The following is a 16,365-nucleotide window of genomic DNA, read 5'->3' as shown; positions in this document are numbered from 1 at the left end:
GAGGGGGAAGAGAATAAAGATATGATGCACCAATGCAGACCTGTGAAGATAAAGATGGCGAGAGGCCATCCAGCCATGAGCACGGTATAATTCTTCCTCAGCACTTTCAACACCTCCATACTTTTGTCTCATGTAGACTAGACTCACTAACTTTACTGCAACCAATCAAATATTAGCAGCTGTTCCAAAATGCTGCAGCCCAGACTTTACCTTAAAGCTCCAGTTTTAGTCTCACTCACTTCTCACCTTTGTATTAAAATAGATTTTCTTCTTTTTCTTTTAACTATTTTTTAATCTTCCTAATCCTTTACCTCAAGTGAAGGAGCGAGGTCAAATATTAATCCTAGCCTCATATTTCTACAGGAATTGGCCCATCGGCTTGGTGAGAATAATGGAAGGTTTTATGGGGTCATGTATGATTTTTTAACATTTTGATTTTATTGTAATTTTCCATTTCTAATTGTAATAATTTACAGTGAAACACATCTAACAGGTCTTTCAGCCTTTTCCCTGAAAAATGATTGAAAACCACAATTAATCACATGAGAACATTTTAGAAAACCTGTCATGGATGGAGGAAACGTTACAGACCCCCCCAAATAACATTACAGGTTTCTAAATTAGTTCAAATCTTTCTGTCTTTTTAAATAACTGGTCTTTTCAGATAAAGTCCCGTGAGGTCAGAAGTGCCAGCGAGGACCTGAATCCAGGTTAACGCAGGGTTCATGTTTTTCTTTGGGTTGACAACCCGGAGCTTTGGAAGCTTGTGCCCCCCACGCCATCCTCTTGCAGCAGTCTAACAGTCCTATCTTTTTAGATTTAGTTATGCTGATTGTAGCTGACTGTAGATGCACTAAATCAAACCAGTTTTTTCCTTTCTTGTTAATGATGATGTGGAAAATTAAGTGTTGTGCTTTGTTAGAAGCAAAAATAAATTATGAGTAGTAATGTGCATTTACTTGTTTACTCATTATTATATCAAAGTGCTTAAAACTGAGCGATATTTAGTCAAAGCCTGATGCACTGATCCGTTCTCGTTGTTTAATTACTTTGCCTCCTCGAGCTCTTCGGTGCGTTGGATGGCATCAGTCTCATATTTGTTCCTCCAGAGGGCCACCTCCGAGTTTGCCTTAGACAAACAGCGCTGCAGCTCGGCTTTGGCCTCCTGCTCCTCCTCGTACTGCTCCCGAAGGAGATCGCAGTCGTGACGAGCTGACTGCAGACTGTGAGCCAGGGCGTTTTTTGCCTGCAGAGGAACACATCAATATGAAACACCGTGCGTGAAAAGAGTAAAGTAAACCAGCTGTTTGCAGGTGTGGGCGCTGATTACCTTCGTTTCCTCCTCTATCATTCGTTTCAACTCATCAATCTGTGTTGTGAATCCCTGTTTGCCTCTTGTCAGTTGGGAGATGAGACTTTCTCTCTCTTCCATTTGTCGGGATAATTCGGCTACAGCAGCCAAAGGAGAGAAGAACACTTTTTAATTAAGGCTCTGTCATTTTATCGACTCGAATAAAAGGAGGAATTACCGTTCTCAGTCTGAAAGCGGGCTCTCTGATTGCTAAGGTCAGAGATTTGCCGCATGTTTTCATCGTTTTTAGTTTTCAGCTCCATGAGTTGATCTTCGAGTGAGCGACACATCTTATCCAGGTTGACCTGTGAGAATATAAACGAACACAAATGAGATATTCAAGCTGTTAAAACTGTTCCTCTTGTCACACTAAAACTAATTAAGATGGACTTATAGTGTGCTTCATTATTTTCTTCTTATATATTCTTAAAAGCACAGTTTTAACTCAAGGTCAGGCTTCAGGGTGCCCTAAATGTTCTGTTTCAGGGAGGTTTTTTCTACTTTTCTTCTCTATCTGGTCGTTAAGTCTGACGTCACTAGCCGTGTCTGGGCCTAAACTCCGCTGCAGGTCCATATATCAAACGATCACTATGGCATTACTGAGAGTTGAAAAACTGTCTAAAGTCTTTCATCTTTAATAAAATGATCAGCGTTCTGCTCTACCAGGTGTAACAATTGAGTTTGACATCCAGGCATCCATGAAAACGGAATTTATGACATTTAACGGAGTTAAAAGTTAGCAGGAAGTTAGCTCGCTAGCTTCTGTCTAAATACAATATAGCATGTCCTGACTGCACGGTTTTGGAAACAAATTAAAACGTACAGCTCTGTTATCACTTCCAACATAAATGAAGACAGAAAACTAAACAGCAGTGACGTTTGTAGGGTTACTGAAGTTTGGCTAGCTGGTATATAATGATGTGCTACGTGACCGCTAGCGACACAGCTATGTTAGCATAATACAAACAAGCTAACTTTTTTTCCACTCGATAAAAGTTAACGTGAGTGTTCTCGGTGGTCAGGAACAAATGTAATCACATGGCAGGATGGTGTAAAAGGACCAAACTTCAGCCAGGAGAACAACTGAGATAATCCATCCACAATACGAGGTTAGTCATTCATATACTGCTGCATGGGCTGTAGTTACATCCTAAGGTTTAAAAACTGAGCTTAAATAAATGATTAGCGGTAATAAAAGCCGAGGGAGGTCAACAGGGGTCACTGACTGTTTTAGGAGCTTTTTGAGATTAAATAGAAGAAAATACAAAACATTAAACATGCTAACAACACAAAAGCCATATTAAACGCAGACTACTTTAGGCCCGGAAGTAGGATTCGTCACATCATCACTTAACGACCGGATATGATGTTGACGAGACTGAATATACCTAACATGATATTCTCAGAAGCTCCACCCGCCTGCCATGATTGAAGCATAAGAATAAGGCGAATAAGCAAAATATCCTCAAAACTGTGGCTGAACTACTTGAGCAAAGCCTAAGGATGAAAAAGTGGAGTTCCGCAACATCACCTTTGCTTTTGCAACAGTTTCCATATTGCTGGCCAGATCATCAATCTCCATCTTCAGTTCACTCTTCTCCTTCTCCAGCTTCTGCTTGATTCGTTGGAGGTTGTCGATCTGCTCACCCAGCTCAGCCATGCTGTCTGCCTGCTTCTTGCGTAAAGCCGCCGTCGTGGCCTCATGGTGCAGCGTGGACTCCTCCAGGTCGCGCCGCAGTTTGAGGAACTCAGCCTCGTGCTTCTTGTTCATCTCGATCTGGGCGGCGGTAGCTCCTCCGGCCTCCTCCAGCCTCTCGCTGATCTCATCGAGCTCCCTGGCGAGGTCAGACCTCTGCTTCTCGATCTTGGCTCGGACCGCCCGCTCGGCCTCAACTTCTTCCTCCAATTCTTCAATGCGAGCCTGAAAGCAGAAAAACACAACACACGATATCACCGAGACTTAAACAGGTCATTTCTAACAGTGTTATTAATTTATGGTCTAACTCTGAACTTCATACATGGAGCTCCTTGATTTTCTTCTGGAGCTGGTTGTTTATAGCTTGCTCGTCCGAAATTTTGCTGAGCAGCTGGCTGTTTTCAAATTCCTTTCTGTGAAGATAAGAAGATATGAAGTATTTAATCGGTTCATTTCCACTTGAACACAAAACCACTGCAAAAGCTTACTTCTTAATTTTCTCCTCAGCTTGTTGTTTGTCATTTTCCAGGTCCATGAGGGATTCCTGCGTCAGCTTCAGATCCCCCTCGAGCTTCCGTTTAGCTCTTTCCAGGTCCATGCGGATCTTCTTTTCTTGCTCCAGTGAACCTTCAAGCTTTACAAGCAAATCGCACAAAGTTAATTGAGATATTTAGCGACACCAGGGTCTGAAAGTAGTCACACCAGCTCACGTCATCCACTTGCTGCTCCAGCTTAGACTTGGCTTTGGTCAGAGTGTTGACTTTGTCCTCCTCTGCTTGAAGGTCATCCAGTGTTTGCTGATGAGCCTCTTGGAGAGCTTTCTTCTCCTTGTTGAGTTTGGTCATGTTTTCATCCTGACCAGCCAGCTCCTCCATCAGGTTTTTAACCTGCAATAGGTCATAGGTCACCGCTATGAACATCAGAGTACAAACAGAAAATAATCCTAGCGCACACAATGAGTGAGTCCTCCTAGATTGAAACAGTAGATGGATTTTTGTCACATGACTTTGTTAATAGAGCACTAATAGAGGGTGAAGGACGGGCATTAACTTCTTGGTCTAAAACACTGCATACATTTAAATGGCCACCAGGGGGCAATATCTGTGAAACTACACTTCAGTTCTGTACTTTCCTGATGACTTCCTGTGCTCAGTCTTGCACTTTGAGTTATATTGAATAAAAGTCAAATATATAACATTTGTCGCAGTGGTCCTTTGATGAATAAAGGTAAATATGTCTCACTAAACTAAAGTAATGTCTCTGTTCCCATTTTGCCGCTTTGGACTGAATCCGGGCTTCAGATTAGATCTAAGATGTTCACGAGGTTGTGAGACTTGCTGGTAGAAGATCTTGGGACCTAAAAAGCAGCTGTAAACATGCGAACATTATCATTTAGCTCTTAGCAATCGTGGTGTCTAAGTGCATGGAGCTGCGACAAGGCAGCCCCTTGTTGTTTTTGGTAATCTTGATCTATATAAAAGCAGAAAAGGCAAGGTGAAAAGCATTTTACTGATACCACTCATGTATTTGTGCAGATTGTGCAAAATAAATCCACCAACTTGGCGGTGTTTCTACATGAACTGCCATTAAGTTTGATCAGGTTTTCATATTTCATGTGAAAGTGTTCGACATCAAAAATGACAACGCTTCATGTAGAACAATTCACAGAAGATTTTTCCTCCCTATCACCAAAACTAAAATGTCCATTAAAAATCACACACCTTGTTTTCGGTAGCATGTTTCTCCTTCTCAACTTTAGCCAGCGTGAGCTCCAGGTCATCGATGTCTTTTTTAAGCTCAGAAGATTCGTCTTCGAGCTTCCGCTTCTTGGCGGTCAACTCTGCATTCATCTCCTCTTCGTCCTCCAGCCTCTCCGACACCTCTTTGAGTTTGGCCTCCAGTTGAATTTTGCTTTTGATCAAACCTTCGCATCTCTCCTCTGCATCACAAAGATTTTCAGAGTCCTGAGAAAATGAAATGATATACCAGCATTAAAAACGAGTGCGTGAACTCTGATTTGACTGACTGGATGTTATTTGACACTTACAGCTTGTACTTGCAGGAGGAGGTTATTTTTCTCCTGCAACAGAGAAACCATTTTCTCTTCGAGCTCCTTTCTCTTGGCCTCTGACTTTGCCAGATCGTCTTTACACTTGACGAAGTCTTCTTTCATTGTTGCCATCTCCTTTTCAGTTGCTGCGCTTTTTAGAAGTGGCTTTATTTTAAAGAACAGCTTCATCCATGGCCAGTGTTTGACATTCATGAACGAGCGCAGGTTATACTGGAGAATCCAGATGCAGTCTCTGAAAAACATACAGTTTTTATTCCCTGCAGTGGTTGTTTTTTAGGATTACTGAGGAGTATTTGTGATGATGGGCCACCTTTGTGCGATTAAATTGTTGAATTCTTTTCTCATCAGATAGCCACGACACAGAGCTTGAGTCTGGGTCACAAGAGAAGCCAGCTTTTCATCTCGCAGCTCCTCTAGAGTGCCGAGTAAGCCAGCTTTAAAGAATACCTGCAAACAATATGGCGTATGAACAGATCAGTTTGTACCTAAAAGCTTTTAGAACTTCACAGCACTCTGGACAAATACCTTTGTGGTACCAAACCGGTACTGTGTGTGGTCAATGTCAATCGAACCAAGAAGCTTCTCAGAAGCCTTCTTTCCATCGATGAACTGTCCCTCTGGGATGGCACTGGCATTCAGGATTCTGTATCTGTTGGATGTGGATAAATGGGAGCAATCATAAACACTAATGATTTAGTTAAATGCTCATTATTAGCTGTTTTTGAATTGTAATCAGTGCCAACCGCTGCTTAAAATCGGCATAAAGGATCCTGCTGGGGAATCCTTTCCTGCAGATCCTGATGCCCTCCAGCACACCGTTACAGCGCAGCTGGTGAATGACCAAGTGGTTGTCCATTACACCTGAAGTTGACACAACAGATTATAATAATCAGGTAATAATTTGCATTATTTTTGTCTTAAATAAGTGTTTTCTTTCATGTGTACCTGGTTTTTTAATCTCATTTGGAATCAAGCATCTGACAAAGTGAGGATGTGTGCTCCTCAAGTTTGTCATTAGCTTTCCGAGATTTTCCTGCAGAAGAACAATTACCAGATCTCTGAGGTTATCACACATTTAGAATAAAGGTGCAAATAATCCAAAATCAGTTCAGTTCAGCATTCACACCGGGCACACATAACTTGGAAAATTAGACTATCAAAAGGAATCGCGGACTCGTCCTCTTGGGAAATGAGGTCAAATTTAAAGGTCCTTGACATCCAAAAAGAGACTCTATGAAACTTGTCAATAAGCCAACATTTGTCAAGTGGAGTGATGTCAGCGACCTGACCTGAACATAAATCTTTTTGAGCAGATTTGATCAATGAGCAGTTTTTATGTTTTGGTTTTACTGAAAACAAAAGTTAGGGATATCCCATCCATTAGACCAACAACTTAAAAAACAACAACCGAAGTAAACACGAGGAGGCTTTGCCACGATTATGGACACAAATTTCTCTAAGACCAACCCAACAAGTCATTAGTATTCAAATTGTGTTGCTTACTAGAGGATCACCACCCCTAAAAATCAAAACAGTGAAAGTTAACTTTCCACAGATCACTTCTGTACCCTGAAAACAGCAGACACTGTCTGAAATGAGCCTCCCTTCTTCTTTCCTCCCTTCTTTCCACCTTTGCCTCCTCCAGCATCACCACCTGATTCTGCAAAGAAGGAACAGAAATATTAGTTTGCATGTCTAAGGTTTGAAGTTCCCACTGATTTTCAGATTCAGGAAGTTTATTTCTGTGTGTGAAGCAGATATAATGCACCTGCTTCTGCACTGGAAAAAGAGGCATACAAGTACGACAACAGTTTCATTGATGACTTCTGGTACAGCTGCACCACCGACTCATTCAGTGGGTCTTTGTTCTTCTCCAACCAGCCGCTAATGTTGTAATCCACGCTGCCGGCATAGTGCACCAAGGAAAAGTGCGCCTCAGGTTTGCCTTTGACAACCTTTGGTTTCTGGAAAGCACTTGTTTTGCCAAGATGCTGGTCAAAGAGTTTGTTCTTAAAAGAAGCATCTGAGGCCTTGGGGAACATGCACTCCTCTTCAAGAATAGAGAAGATGCCCATTGGCTGTTGAATACATAATGGAAACACATGAGATACGGTACCAAAATGAGATCTGATGCATTTATATCAGAATGTTTATCCCACCTTTTCAATGAGCTCAATGCAGGCTGCCAGGTCCATACCAAAGTCAATAAACTCCCAGTCGATCCCCTCCTTTTTGTATTCTTCTTGTTCCAGCACGAACATGTGATGGTTGAAATACTGTTGCAGCTTCTCGTTGGTGAAGTTAATGCAGAGTTGCTCCATGCTGTTGAACTACAACAAGAACCCAGAATTCAACAAATAGGAAAGAGAGTATATTTGACTGCGAGAGTCGAAACTTACATCAAATATCTCAAATCCAGCGATGTCCAACACACCGATGAAGAACTGCCTTGGCTGCTTTGTGTCCAACATCTCATTGATCCGAATGACCATCCATAAGAACATCTTCTCATAAACAGATTTGGCCAGAGCACTGACTGCATTGGCGACCTTTTTAGTGATACAAAGTAGGTGAGAAAATACTGTGTGGGAAAAACAAAAAATACAATTACAGATAGCTAAAGGCTGTAAAGGAAAGTATACCAAGGTAATCTGGGCTTCTTGCACTTTGTCCAGTCTATAATAATGCTCAGGCTAGTGAGCCAGTTCATTAAGGGGACACTGGCATCAGTGCAGGGTGATTTTGTACACTAAAAAAATGAAACATCACTATTGTTGGTTTTGAGGAATCCTCTTGTACTCCAGCTCATAATAAACCCACTAGATTAGTGTTAGTATTAATTTGACCCGACTCAATGAAAATCAGTTGAGTTAACCTGCAATAATACAATATTTCACTGAAATAACACAAATAACTTAAGTAAACCCAAACTGTTTCCTTAACACATTTGTGTGGAACCATTTTTTAAAGTAAATCCCCCCCAATTTTTTTGAGTGTAGTTTTTGCCAGATGATACATTTTTATTTGTCTGCTAATTACACAAGGACATAGTCCAAGAGCTGTAAGCTAGGTCACACTAGAGGAAACCAAATAGGTGGGCAACCTCCTGTTGACTAGGAAAAATCAGTAGTTGCCCAGTGACTGTATTGGTGAAGGTTTGGAAATGATTGACAAATTCATAAAAGCAGACAGACTGGCAAATGTTTCGATCAGTCTGAGTCAGCGTGCACCAATGAGTGCAACTCGTCTTCAATGTGTCTCTTAAAAGCAATATTGGACCAACTGACTGTATTATGGTTATATATGGTTATGCATCTGTCCTGCAGCAACTGTGTCACTGTGCATGGAAGAGTTTCTGTTTCAGGACTATGGTGTTCTGGCTTGACTATAAATAATAGTTTATGTGTATGTAGACAACAACAGATTTGATATTTTTGCACATTTATCATAGTTAATTATAAAATTACCATAAACAGCTTGCATTAAAATTACGAGCTGATATTCAATCACACACTGATTTGTCTTACTGCCATTTTAAATTCATTATACAAGGTTGCAATAATTTTGTGCAGCAGTCTCCAGCCACCGTTTAGCATAACTGTATGTCTGGGGAGAACATTACACTAACATCACTTTATGACATTTTAATACATGGCAATGACATCATTGTGGCTGGACTTTAAAGGAATTGTTCATATGGTCTGAAAGAAGCTTATTTTGAGTTCCTTTATAAGGACTCAGTCTTTGACAGGTGCTGATTGACTTAAATGTCAGACTTGGAAAGCAGTTCTGCTCGAGCAAAGACCGATTAATGTTGTTTTTGATGGGGCTTTGAGACTTTTTACTTTAGTAAATTGGCATCCAACTGCAGTCCATCTCACCTGCGCTGCTCTTCTTTTCTTGCTATTTTGCATGTATATAGAAAGGTGCCCAAGCAAACAAATGCAGGAAGATTATGCCTACAAAAAAGCTGTATTCTGTCTAAGCCCTTGAATCCGCATTATGTATTTCTTACACAGAGAGAAATGTGAGTCCTTGACAGTCTAGTTAGTACAACTGTTGCAATCATTAGTTGCTATTTATCTTAGACTGGAAAATGTTATCAGTATTTTTAATTCCACCTGGGGGCCTAACAAGTGAGGCAGACAACTCTATCTGCCAAAACAAATGTAAAATCCAAAGAGATTTTATTAAGCTCTGAAGCTTATCCCTGATTCAGCAAAGTAGTGGAAATGAACTTCACAGGGATGATCAAACTCCGAATCTCCCTGATTAGGTGGAATTATGGGAACCAGTGAACATGTTACCAGCACCTAACAGGATTCATCACATTAAAGTCCATTAGAAATTTTTGTACTGTGATCTTTACATACTTTTCATTTTCTGTTTTATTTTTGTCATTGGGTTTTATCTTGGAGTCCTTGGAGATGACAGTTCTTATGAAACATTCATGCCCTTCACACAGATCTGACTCTGATCACAGGATTTGTTTTCCAGCTGATGTGAGGAGGATAGCGACAACACTTCTCTTTGCATCATTCCCTCCCCTCTGGTGCAGTAATTTAAACTATCAGTCCAAGCTATCACGCTTTAAGAGTCTTTATGCTGTTACTGTACCTGAGGGACTGTCTGACCTTTGGTGACATATTCATTCCCCACCTTCACTCTGGGGTAGCAGAGTCCTTTCAGCAGGTCGGCAGAGTTCAGCCCCATGAGGAAGGCGACTTTGTCTGCCACTGAGAGACAAAAGGACTTCTTTGACATAAAGACATTCATGGTGTGTTTATTGATAATGAAAAGGCAGAAGGACTCACCCTCAGTGCCATCGGGCTCGGCCTGCTCCTCACGCTGCTTCTGCTTGAACTTCATGTTCCCATAATGGATCACAGCGCCAGTCAGTTTGTAGATGGAGACTTTTTCTTCACTGCTGAAGCCCAGGATGTCAATGGCAGTCTGTGAAACATGACAAATAATGAGCTAAAGTTTAAATTTGTATGTCATTGCAAATGATTAGAACTGCAGAGCTGACTCACGTCCGTGGCCACCAGCTCTTCTATATCATTGATGCTGGCCACAGAAATCTGCCCCTGACTGATCATGGGGAAGTCATACGGGTTTGTTGTTATGAGGAGCATTTCTGAGGAGAAGCAGAACATTTCTTATAAAATGTCTTAAAGTTAAATCATGCTTTAAGACCTAATATGCTCACATTACCTATAAGCTCTGGCTTGTGCCCGGTCAGTATCTGATAGAAGATGTGGTAGCTCCTCTCTTCAGACAACTGGAAAGTCACTCTGGACTTTTCCAGCAGATCTACATGGATTTACAGGAAATAATTAACAATCCTGACCATCTAATACATGTTGTTTAGATAGCATGTACATATGTTTGCAACTCATTTAACTGTTCCTCAAATTAAATCTTTTTTTTTGTTTTTGCTTTGTTTTATCATATTTTGACTTCTTTAAATGACCTTAAGTCATTGTAAACTTTTCATGTTTTTGTCTATTGTGTTACGCACATTGAGATTGCATGTAAATAAATGTGCTATATAAATAAAATTGCCATTATATGAGGATGACTCAATTACGTAAAAGAAAACTTACAAGTTTCTATATCAGCAGAAGACAGCTTTCCTGTAGTTCCGAAGTGAATTCTGATAAATTTGCCCTGTAAAAACATAAAGTCTGTGAAAACCCTCAAAGAAAACATAATACAAATGTCATCCATTGGATTTATACCCACCAAAACCCACCAAACAATTAAATTACACATCTTTCACTATTTGGTTTTCGCTGATTTAAAAACGTACAAATCTTGAGGAGTTATCGTTCCTCACAGTCTTGGCATTCCCAAAGGCTTCCAGCAGGGGATTCGCTGAAATGATTTGATCTTCCAGCGTCCCCTGAAAAACAAGACCAGCACCATGTTTGGGATTTGGTATTAAATCCAGGCTTCGGATCATGAGCTGGATTCTTGTCTTACTATCAGTACCTGGATTTTTCCAGCAGAGTGATCCTTCTTGTCACCACCGGACACTGCGATTGTCGCAAAGTACTGGATGACACGCTTTGTGTTGACGGTCTTTCCTGCACCAGATTCTCCACTGTGAAGCCAGAATAATACAATACTTGAAGTCGGTCAATAAAAGCGCTTCATTTTGTAATGTTTTGGAATATGAGGCTCGTTTTTAGCTTCCATGCTCAGACTCACGTAATCAGGACAGACTGGTTCTCACGATCTGTTGGGGAGAACATAAATATAGTACAAAATAAATAAATATAGTTGTACTTCAGTACAAATTTGTACAAAACAGCCATGTGAACTGCTGGTTTGTCTTTAATAATCTTCTAAAAGCTCACAGAAAGTCTTTCTCTTTCTCACCTGTAAGCATATTTTGATATGCATTATCAGAGACAGAGAAAATGTGTGGCGGGGCCTCCATGCGCTTTTTCCCCCTGTAGGCTGCCACCACCTGTGGGTCATAAACTGGCAGCCACTTGTAAGGGTTCACAGTGACACAGAAGAGCCCAGAGTAGGTCTGCAGAGGAGAATATAAGTGGGACAAATCAGCGAGTCATATAGAGAGGCGAGAATGTCGTTTATTACTTACATAAATCATCCACGCCGCATAACGATCTTTGAGGTTAAACAGCACAGAGGGCTCGTTGAGGTGCGTCATCATGGCCATGTCCTCGATCTTGTCGTACTTTGGAGGATTCATGGGAAGGCAATCTTCGTCCTTAACTGTTACAATCTGTAAGAGTGGATGGAGAAGAGAAAAGGAAAGAGGAGTGATGAGATTCAGCACAATATAAAACTCAAAGAATCAGAAAAGCAAAATATTTTATTTTATTAGCTGCTACTGAGCTGGGCTTCGTTTGCTTCTGTTGTAGTTGTGTTTTGATTGTATGTGATTAAATCTGAAAAATAGCCAACGTTATTCTTGTGCTATTAGTCTGTGAGGTTCATTATGTTCTAATTTTTAACAAATTATATCTCTCAGTGGGCACACGTGGCATAAACTACCTCTGCCTGGTGTGTTTATGCTCTGACACAGTGGAAAAACCACCCAAAGGAGACGGCTAAATCATTTGCTAAATGTGATTAAATTTGGTATCATGTGAGAAAAAGCTTCAAAGAAAAATATTCTCTTATAACCTGGAAGAGCAGAAGAGCATTTCTGCTTTAAGTTTATCATCTAAATGCGCATGTTTTCCTTTTCACTCTGAACAGGAGATTATTTCTTTAAATATCTGCAGCTGAGAAGTTTTGCAGAAGCACAAAATGAACTCGGAAGACCTCATTTTGTGTTTGCAAAGACAACAAAGGACAGCTCAAACTAAAATGTCAGCAGAGGAAATCAGACGGCGATGGTTGCAGAAAGATGAAAACATTTTAAAAGAAAATCTAACAAAACTGAAACTTTTTTCTATCTGCTTTGTATCCAGAAGGACACAGCATAAAAATCAGCAAACATTAAGGAACCTTCACTGTTTTTAAAAAAAAGATTATGACACTGTTTTGGGGAAAATGCTCATAGTCAAAATGTTACACAGTGGATAAGACAAATAATTTCAAACTCTCCTCTAAAAAAATGACATTTTTTTAGCTTTACGTATATGTATGTTTATGTACTAGATGTATACATATTGCCACATTTGGATTTACGTGTTGCTGGTTTGTTCATCTTTGACCTTAACCTTTTTCAGAATTGGACTAAGTGGTACTGACCTTTGGGAACCTCCTCACTCCAACCCTTTCGCTACCCTCACCCCTCCATCTTTGTTCTATCTCAAGAAGTTTTGACCTTTCTTTACTATTGTCTCCCTCCTTCCCCTGCAGGAGTGATGGAGGGAGATGAGGATGCGTGATACTCTGAATGCATTACCAACCTCTATCCGTGCAACCTTTTCTCTCCTCTGTTATTTCTTTTCCTTCTTCTCTCTTTCTCTCTCCTCTAACTGCTTTGGTGGAGCATCACATGGTGCAGAAGGCTTGAAAAGTGTCATGCACGCTGGCCGTGCATTGACTTTGTCTTTGTGCTCCAAAACAAATTGTCTGACGGACTGTTGGGAGGGTCATTGACATAACTTCAGTGACCCTTCCTGAGACAGGAAGAGACTGAACAGGCTGATCTGGAGGGCCAGCTCTGTTCTAGGATGCCCTCTGGACCCAGTGGAGGTGGTGAGTGACAGGAGAATGGTGGCTACGCTGTCATCCCTGTTGGACAACATCTCCCACCCCATGCAGGAGACTCTGACAGCACTGAGCAGCTCCTTTAGTGGCAGCTGCAGCACCCACAATGTGGGACAGAGAGATTTTGGAGGTCTTTCCTTCTAACTTCTGTCAGACGCCACAATAAAGACTTTGCAGATGACCACACATGAGCACAGACACACACACACACACATCCAATACACCATGGTAGCCATCGCCTAGTCTCGCTGATGTGCAATATTACCGAGTGCAATTTTTCTGATACAACATAGTATTTTATTCTGTTTTGTGCAGTATGTTATTCTATTTTATCTCATTCTATTCTATAGATTCTTAATTTTTGCTGCTCTTAACTTTGTACTCTCCACTTTCTGCCATGACCAAAAAATTTCCCACGAGTGGGACTAATAAAGGTTTATCTTATCTTAAAACCCTAACCCTGGCCCTGGACAACCAGACTATGTCATTTCTCTTCTTACTCAGTTGTTCTCCAAAGTCTTGGCAATCAGGAAACAAGGAAAACAGTATTTATAGCTGACACACAAAGACTAATTTTGGCCTTTTCCTTCATGGATTAAGGTTAGAGTTGCCACCTACGACGACGCCGCGTGCACAAATATTCACCTCATCAGCTTCGGTCTTCACGGTGACTTGGCCACCTTCTCTGCTCTGGACGACACCTTTGATGTACAGCTCCTTGGGTTCGGGCACGAAGCAGGCTGTTCTGGCATCAAACGGACGGTTCTGAGCCTCAATTCGCTCTTTCTCAGGTTTCCGGAGATAGATGGCTGCCGGCCCATACTGGGCCATCTCAGCATCGGTGCTCATGATGATATCTGAATTTTTAAAAGAAAAAAGGAACGTCAGGAAATTAAAAATAGTTTGCGAGAGAATGACTGTATTTTCTCACCCACCAGGTATCTAGACCCAGTTCAGTTAAAAATGACAGGGCAACAAGTGATTAAAAAAACAAATGCAGTCCTGGGTCAGCACTGTTGACAGGGACCAGAAGAGTACATGGATGGTTCCAGCAGGAGGTTGAAACTCCTTTTATCGAGATGCTGCTGAAGCAAACTGGATGCTCCAAACTTGGCAATGTCACTCTGTCCAAATGTCAATCTCTCTGCATTATCGATCTCTGCTTGACACTTAAATATGGCACAGGATCTCGCTGTGTTAATAAGAACATGTCAGCAGCAGCAGGTGATGATCCTCAAGAACTATTTTTACATGCCTTCCATACTGTCGAGACCTGTCTCGGCTCCATCTGCAGGACGCGCGTCACATTTAACGCATGATGAATCTCTTAATCGGGCTATTCAGCGTGACAGCTTTGATTTGGAGTGGGAGAATTTGTCATTGTATTTATTAATGGGCATAAACCGGACATAAACATTGTCTGCATGGTGTATTGTGACTTTCACGTTCATACTGGACTCAACGACCAGCTGCTTATTCACCTCCAAAGCACCTTGTTTGGATTAACTGGCTTAAAGTCAAGAAAGATTAAAGAACACTGTTATTTCTCCTTTTATCATATTTCATCACATTCCATTCTTTTAAAGTACAGTCCATGCACGTGCATCAAAGAAGTGTAATCTATGATCTCAGTAGCACTGACCATCACATCTTCAATGTAAGACTAGCAAATACTGATATATTCTAGCAAAAGGAAAAAAATATGGCTTTCTAAATGGTGTATTATCTGTTTTTGCACTCTATCAGATTTACATGTGCCATTAATACATATAAAATGCTTTTCAAAGGTTATCATGTCATTCTCGTCATGCCTGTTCAATGTTGTCACTTTGCATTCCAAAAACATTTTATTTGTACCAGTGTATTTTTGCATACTAGAGAACTGGAGAGCAAGGCGGGTTAATGCTTGTTATTTTTTATGCACTAAATAAAAGTTTATCAAGCATCACCTGATAGAAAAAACAGCTTATAATTAAAGAAAAAGTCAAACAAAAATGTAATTAATAACCCAGACACAATTATTATTGATTAATAATTAATAATAATTCTACATTTAAATCACTTTTGTATATACCTTAATACAAACATATTGGCAGGCATTGGTTTCTGGGTCTAACTCAGTGGCACTGTGCTTTATGCTTAAATTATTCACATTTAGATGCTTCTTGGCCCAGATGACTCCTAAAGTTGGTGACAGTCAGCCACCTTGGGGGAACGTGTCTGCTTTGTCTGCTTTGATTACAAGTTAACACATAACAGAGTTCAGCGAGTGCCTCACTGAAGGCCGTGTGAACATCACAGGCGTATGGAAATACACGGTGACCGCTTTGTGCCACATTTAGACTAAGCATGGGAGAGTGTCTGTAATTTAATATGTCGTCATATTAGAGGGAGAAGTGCACGGGAGCAGGTGTGAACAGCAGCTTGTCAGCTTGAAAATATATCACATCTACTCTCAAGCAGTATGGAAGAATGTATGTTTACAGGCTTTGTAATAATAACAATAATAGCAAATTGAATTAACTGAAGTGTCAAATATGAACGCATAAATCTGATAGTCAGCTTTGTCTTATATAATTTAAATGAGGCATTTTTCTTGATTCATATTTATGGTGAGATGTTGCATTTTACTCTCCAGAAAGAGCCCATTTTGATTTCTAATGCAAAATAGGACCTAACAGTGGGTCCAAGGATCTCATCCCGATACCTGATGGCAGTGAGGGTGCTGTTGGAAGGCCTGCAGAGTCCCTCCATGGATTTACTTCCCCGACCGACATTGACCCACCACCAAACCAGTCATGCCCAACAATGTTCTCCAGACCCAGCAGAGGCACCAGTTGTGGGCCTGCCAATTCTGGTATTCTATGGCAAATGCCAATCAGACTCCAAGTGCCAGGCAGTTAACACAAACCCAATACAGGATGTCAGACCCTCAGGCCACCCTCATGAAGTCTGCCTCTGATTGTCTGGTCAGAGACTTTCCCACTGTGGCCTGCTGGAGGGTTAAGGGCTTCCTATGACCCTGTCCGGCTAAAGTAGCTGCCAGTT

At 40.9% G+C, this 16,365-nt stretch overlaps 1 protein-coding gene across 1 annotated transcript in view; it reads right to left on the bottom strand.

Annotated features, from left to right (window-relative positions):
• The window catches only part of LOC102197206 (myosin heavy chain, fast skeletal muscle-like), a 19,749-nt gene extending 5,583 nt beyond the window's left edge, over positions 1-14,166 (bottom strand). The window contains exons 1-28 of the mRNA XM_013912622.1: positions 13,963-14,166; positions 11,732-11,875; positions 11,503-11,659; positions 11,332-11,359; positions 11,113-11,224; positions 10,931-11,023; positions 10,725-10,788; positions 10,333-10,431; positions 10,152-10,255; positions 9,933-10,071; positions 9,736-9,854; positions 7,518-7,667; positions 7,278-7,448; positions 6,887-7,196; positions 6,687-6,778; positions 6,064-6,151; positions 5,862-5,979; positions 5,644-5,767; positions 5,429-5,565; positions 5,095-5,350; positions 4,769-5,011; positions 3,758-3,934; positions 3,536-3,681; positions 3,370-3,460; positions 2,883-3,272; positions 1,530-1,656; positions 1,331-1,449; positions 1,050-1,246 (exon numbers count right to left, since the gene is read on the bottom strand). Of these exons, the coding sequence (XP_013768076.1) occupies positions 1,050-1,246; positions 1,331-1,449; positions 1,530-1,656; positions 2,883-3,272; positions 3,370-3,460; positions 3,536-3,681; positions 3,758-3,934; positions 4,769-5,011; positions 5,095-5,350; positions 5,429-5,565; positions 5,644-5,767; positions 5,862-5,979; positions 6,064-6,151; positions 6,687-6,778; positions 6,887-7,196; positions 7,278-7,448; positions 7,518-7,667; positions 9,736-9,854; positions 9,933-10,071; positions 10,152-10,255; positions 10,333-10,431; positions 10,725-10,788; positions 10,931-11,023; positions 11,113-11,224; positions 11,332-11,359; positions 11,503-11,659; positions 11,732-11,875; positions 13,963-14,166 (4,199 nt within the window). The remainder of the gene's footprint in view (positions 1-1,049; positions 1,247-1,330; positions 1,450-1,529; positions 1,657-2,882; positions 3,273-3,369; positions 3,461-3,535; positions 3,682-3,757; positions 3,935-4,768; positions 5,012-5,094; positions 5,351-5,428; positions 5,566-5,643; positions 5,768-5,861; positions 5,980-6,063; positions 6,152-6,686; positions 6,779-6,886; positions 7,197-7,277; positions 7,449-7,517; positions 7,668-9,735; positions 9,855-9,932; positions 10,072-10,151; positions 10,256-10,332; positions 10,432-10,724; positions 10,789-10,930; positions 11,024-11,112; positions 11,225-11,331; positions 11,360-11,502; positions 11,660-11,731; positions 11,876-13,962) is intronic.
• Between the last annotated feature and the right edge of the window lie 2,199 nt (positions 14,167-16,365).

The sequence above is a fragment of the Pundamilia nyererei genome, unplaced genomic scaffold, assembly GCF_000239375.1.
Source record: "Pundamilia nyererei isolate P.nyererei 1_Seehausen unplaced genomic scaffold, PunNye1.0 scaffold00095, whole genome shotgun sequence".
Classification (NCBI taxonomy): Eukaryota; Metazoa; Chordata; class Actinopteri; order Cichliformes; family Cichlidae; genus Pundamilia; species Pundamilia nyererei.
The sequence above is the reverse complement of the archived record's forward strand: the minus strand, read 5'-3'. Positions and strand labels throughout refer to the sequence as shown.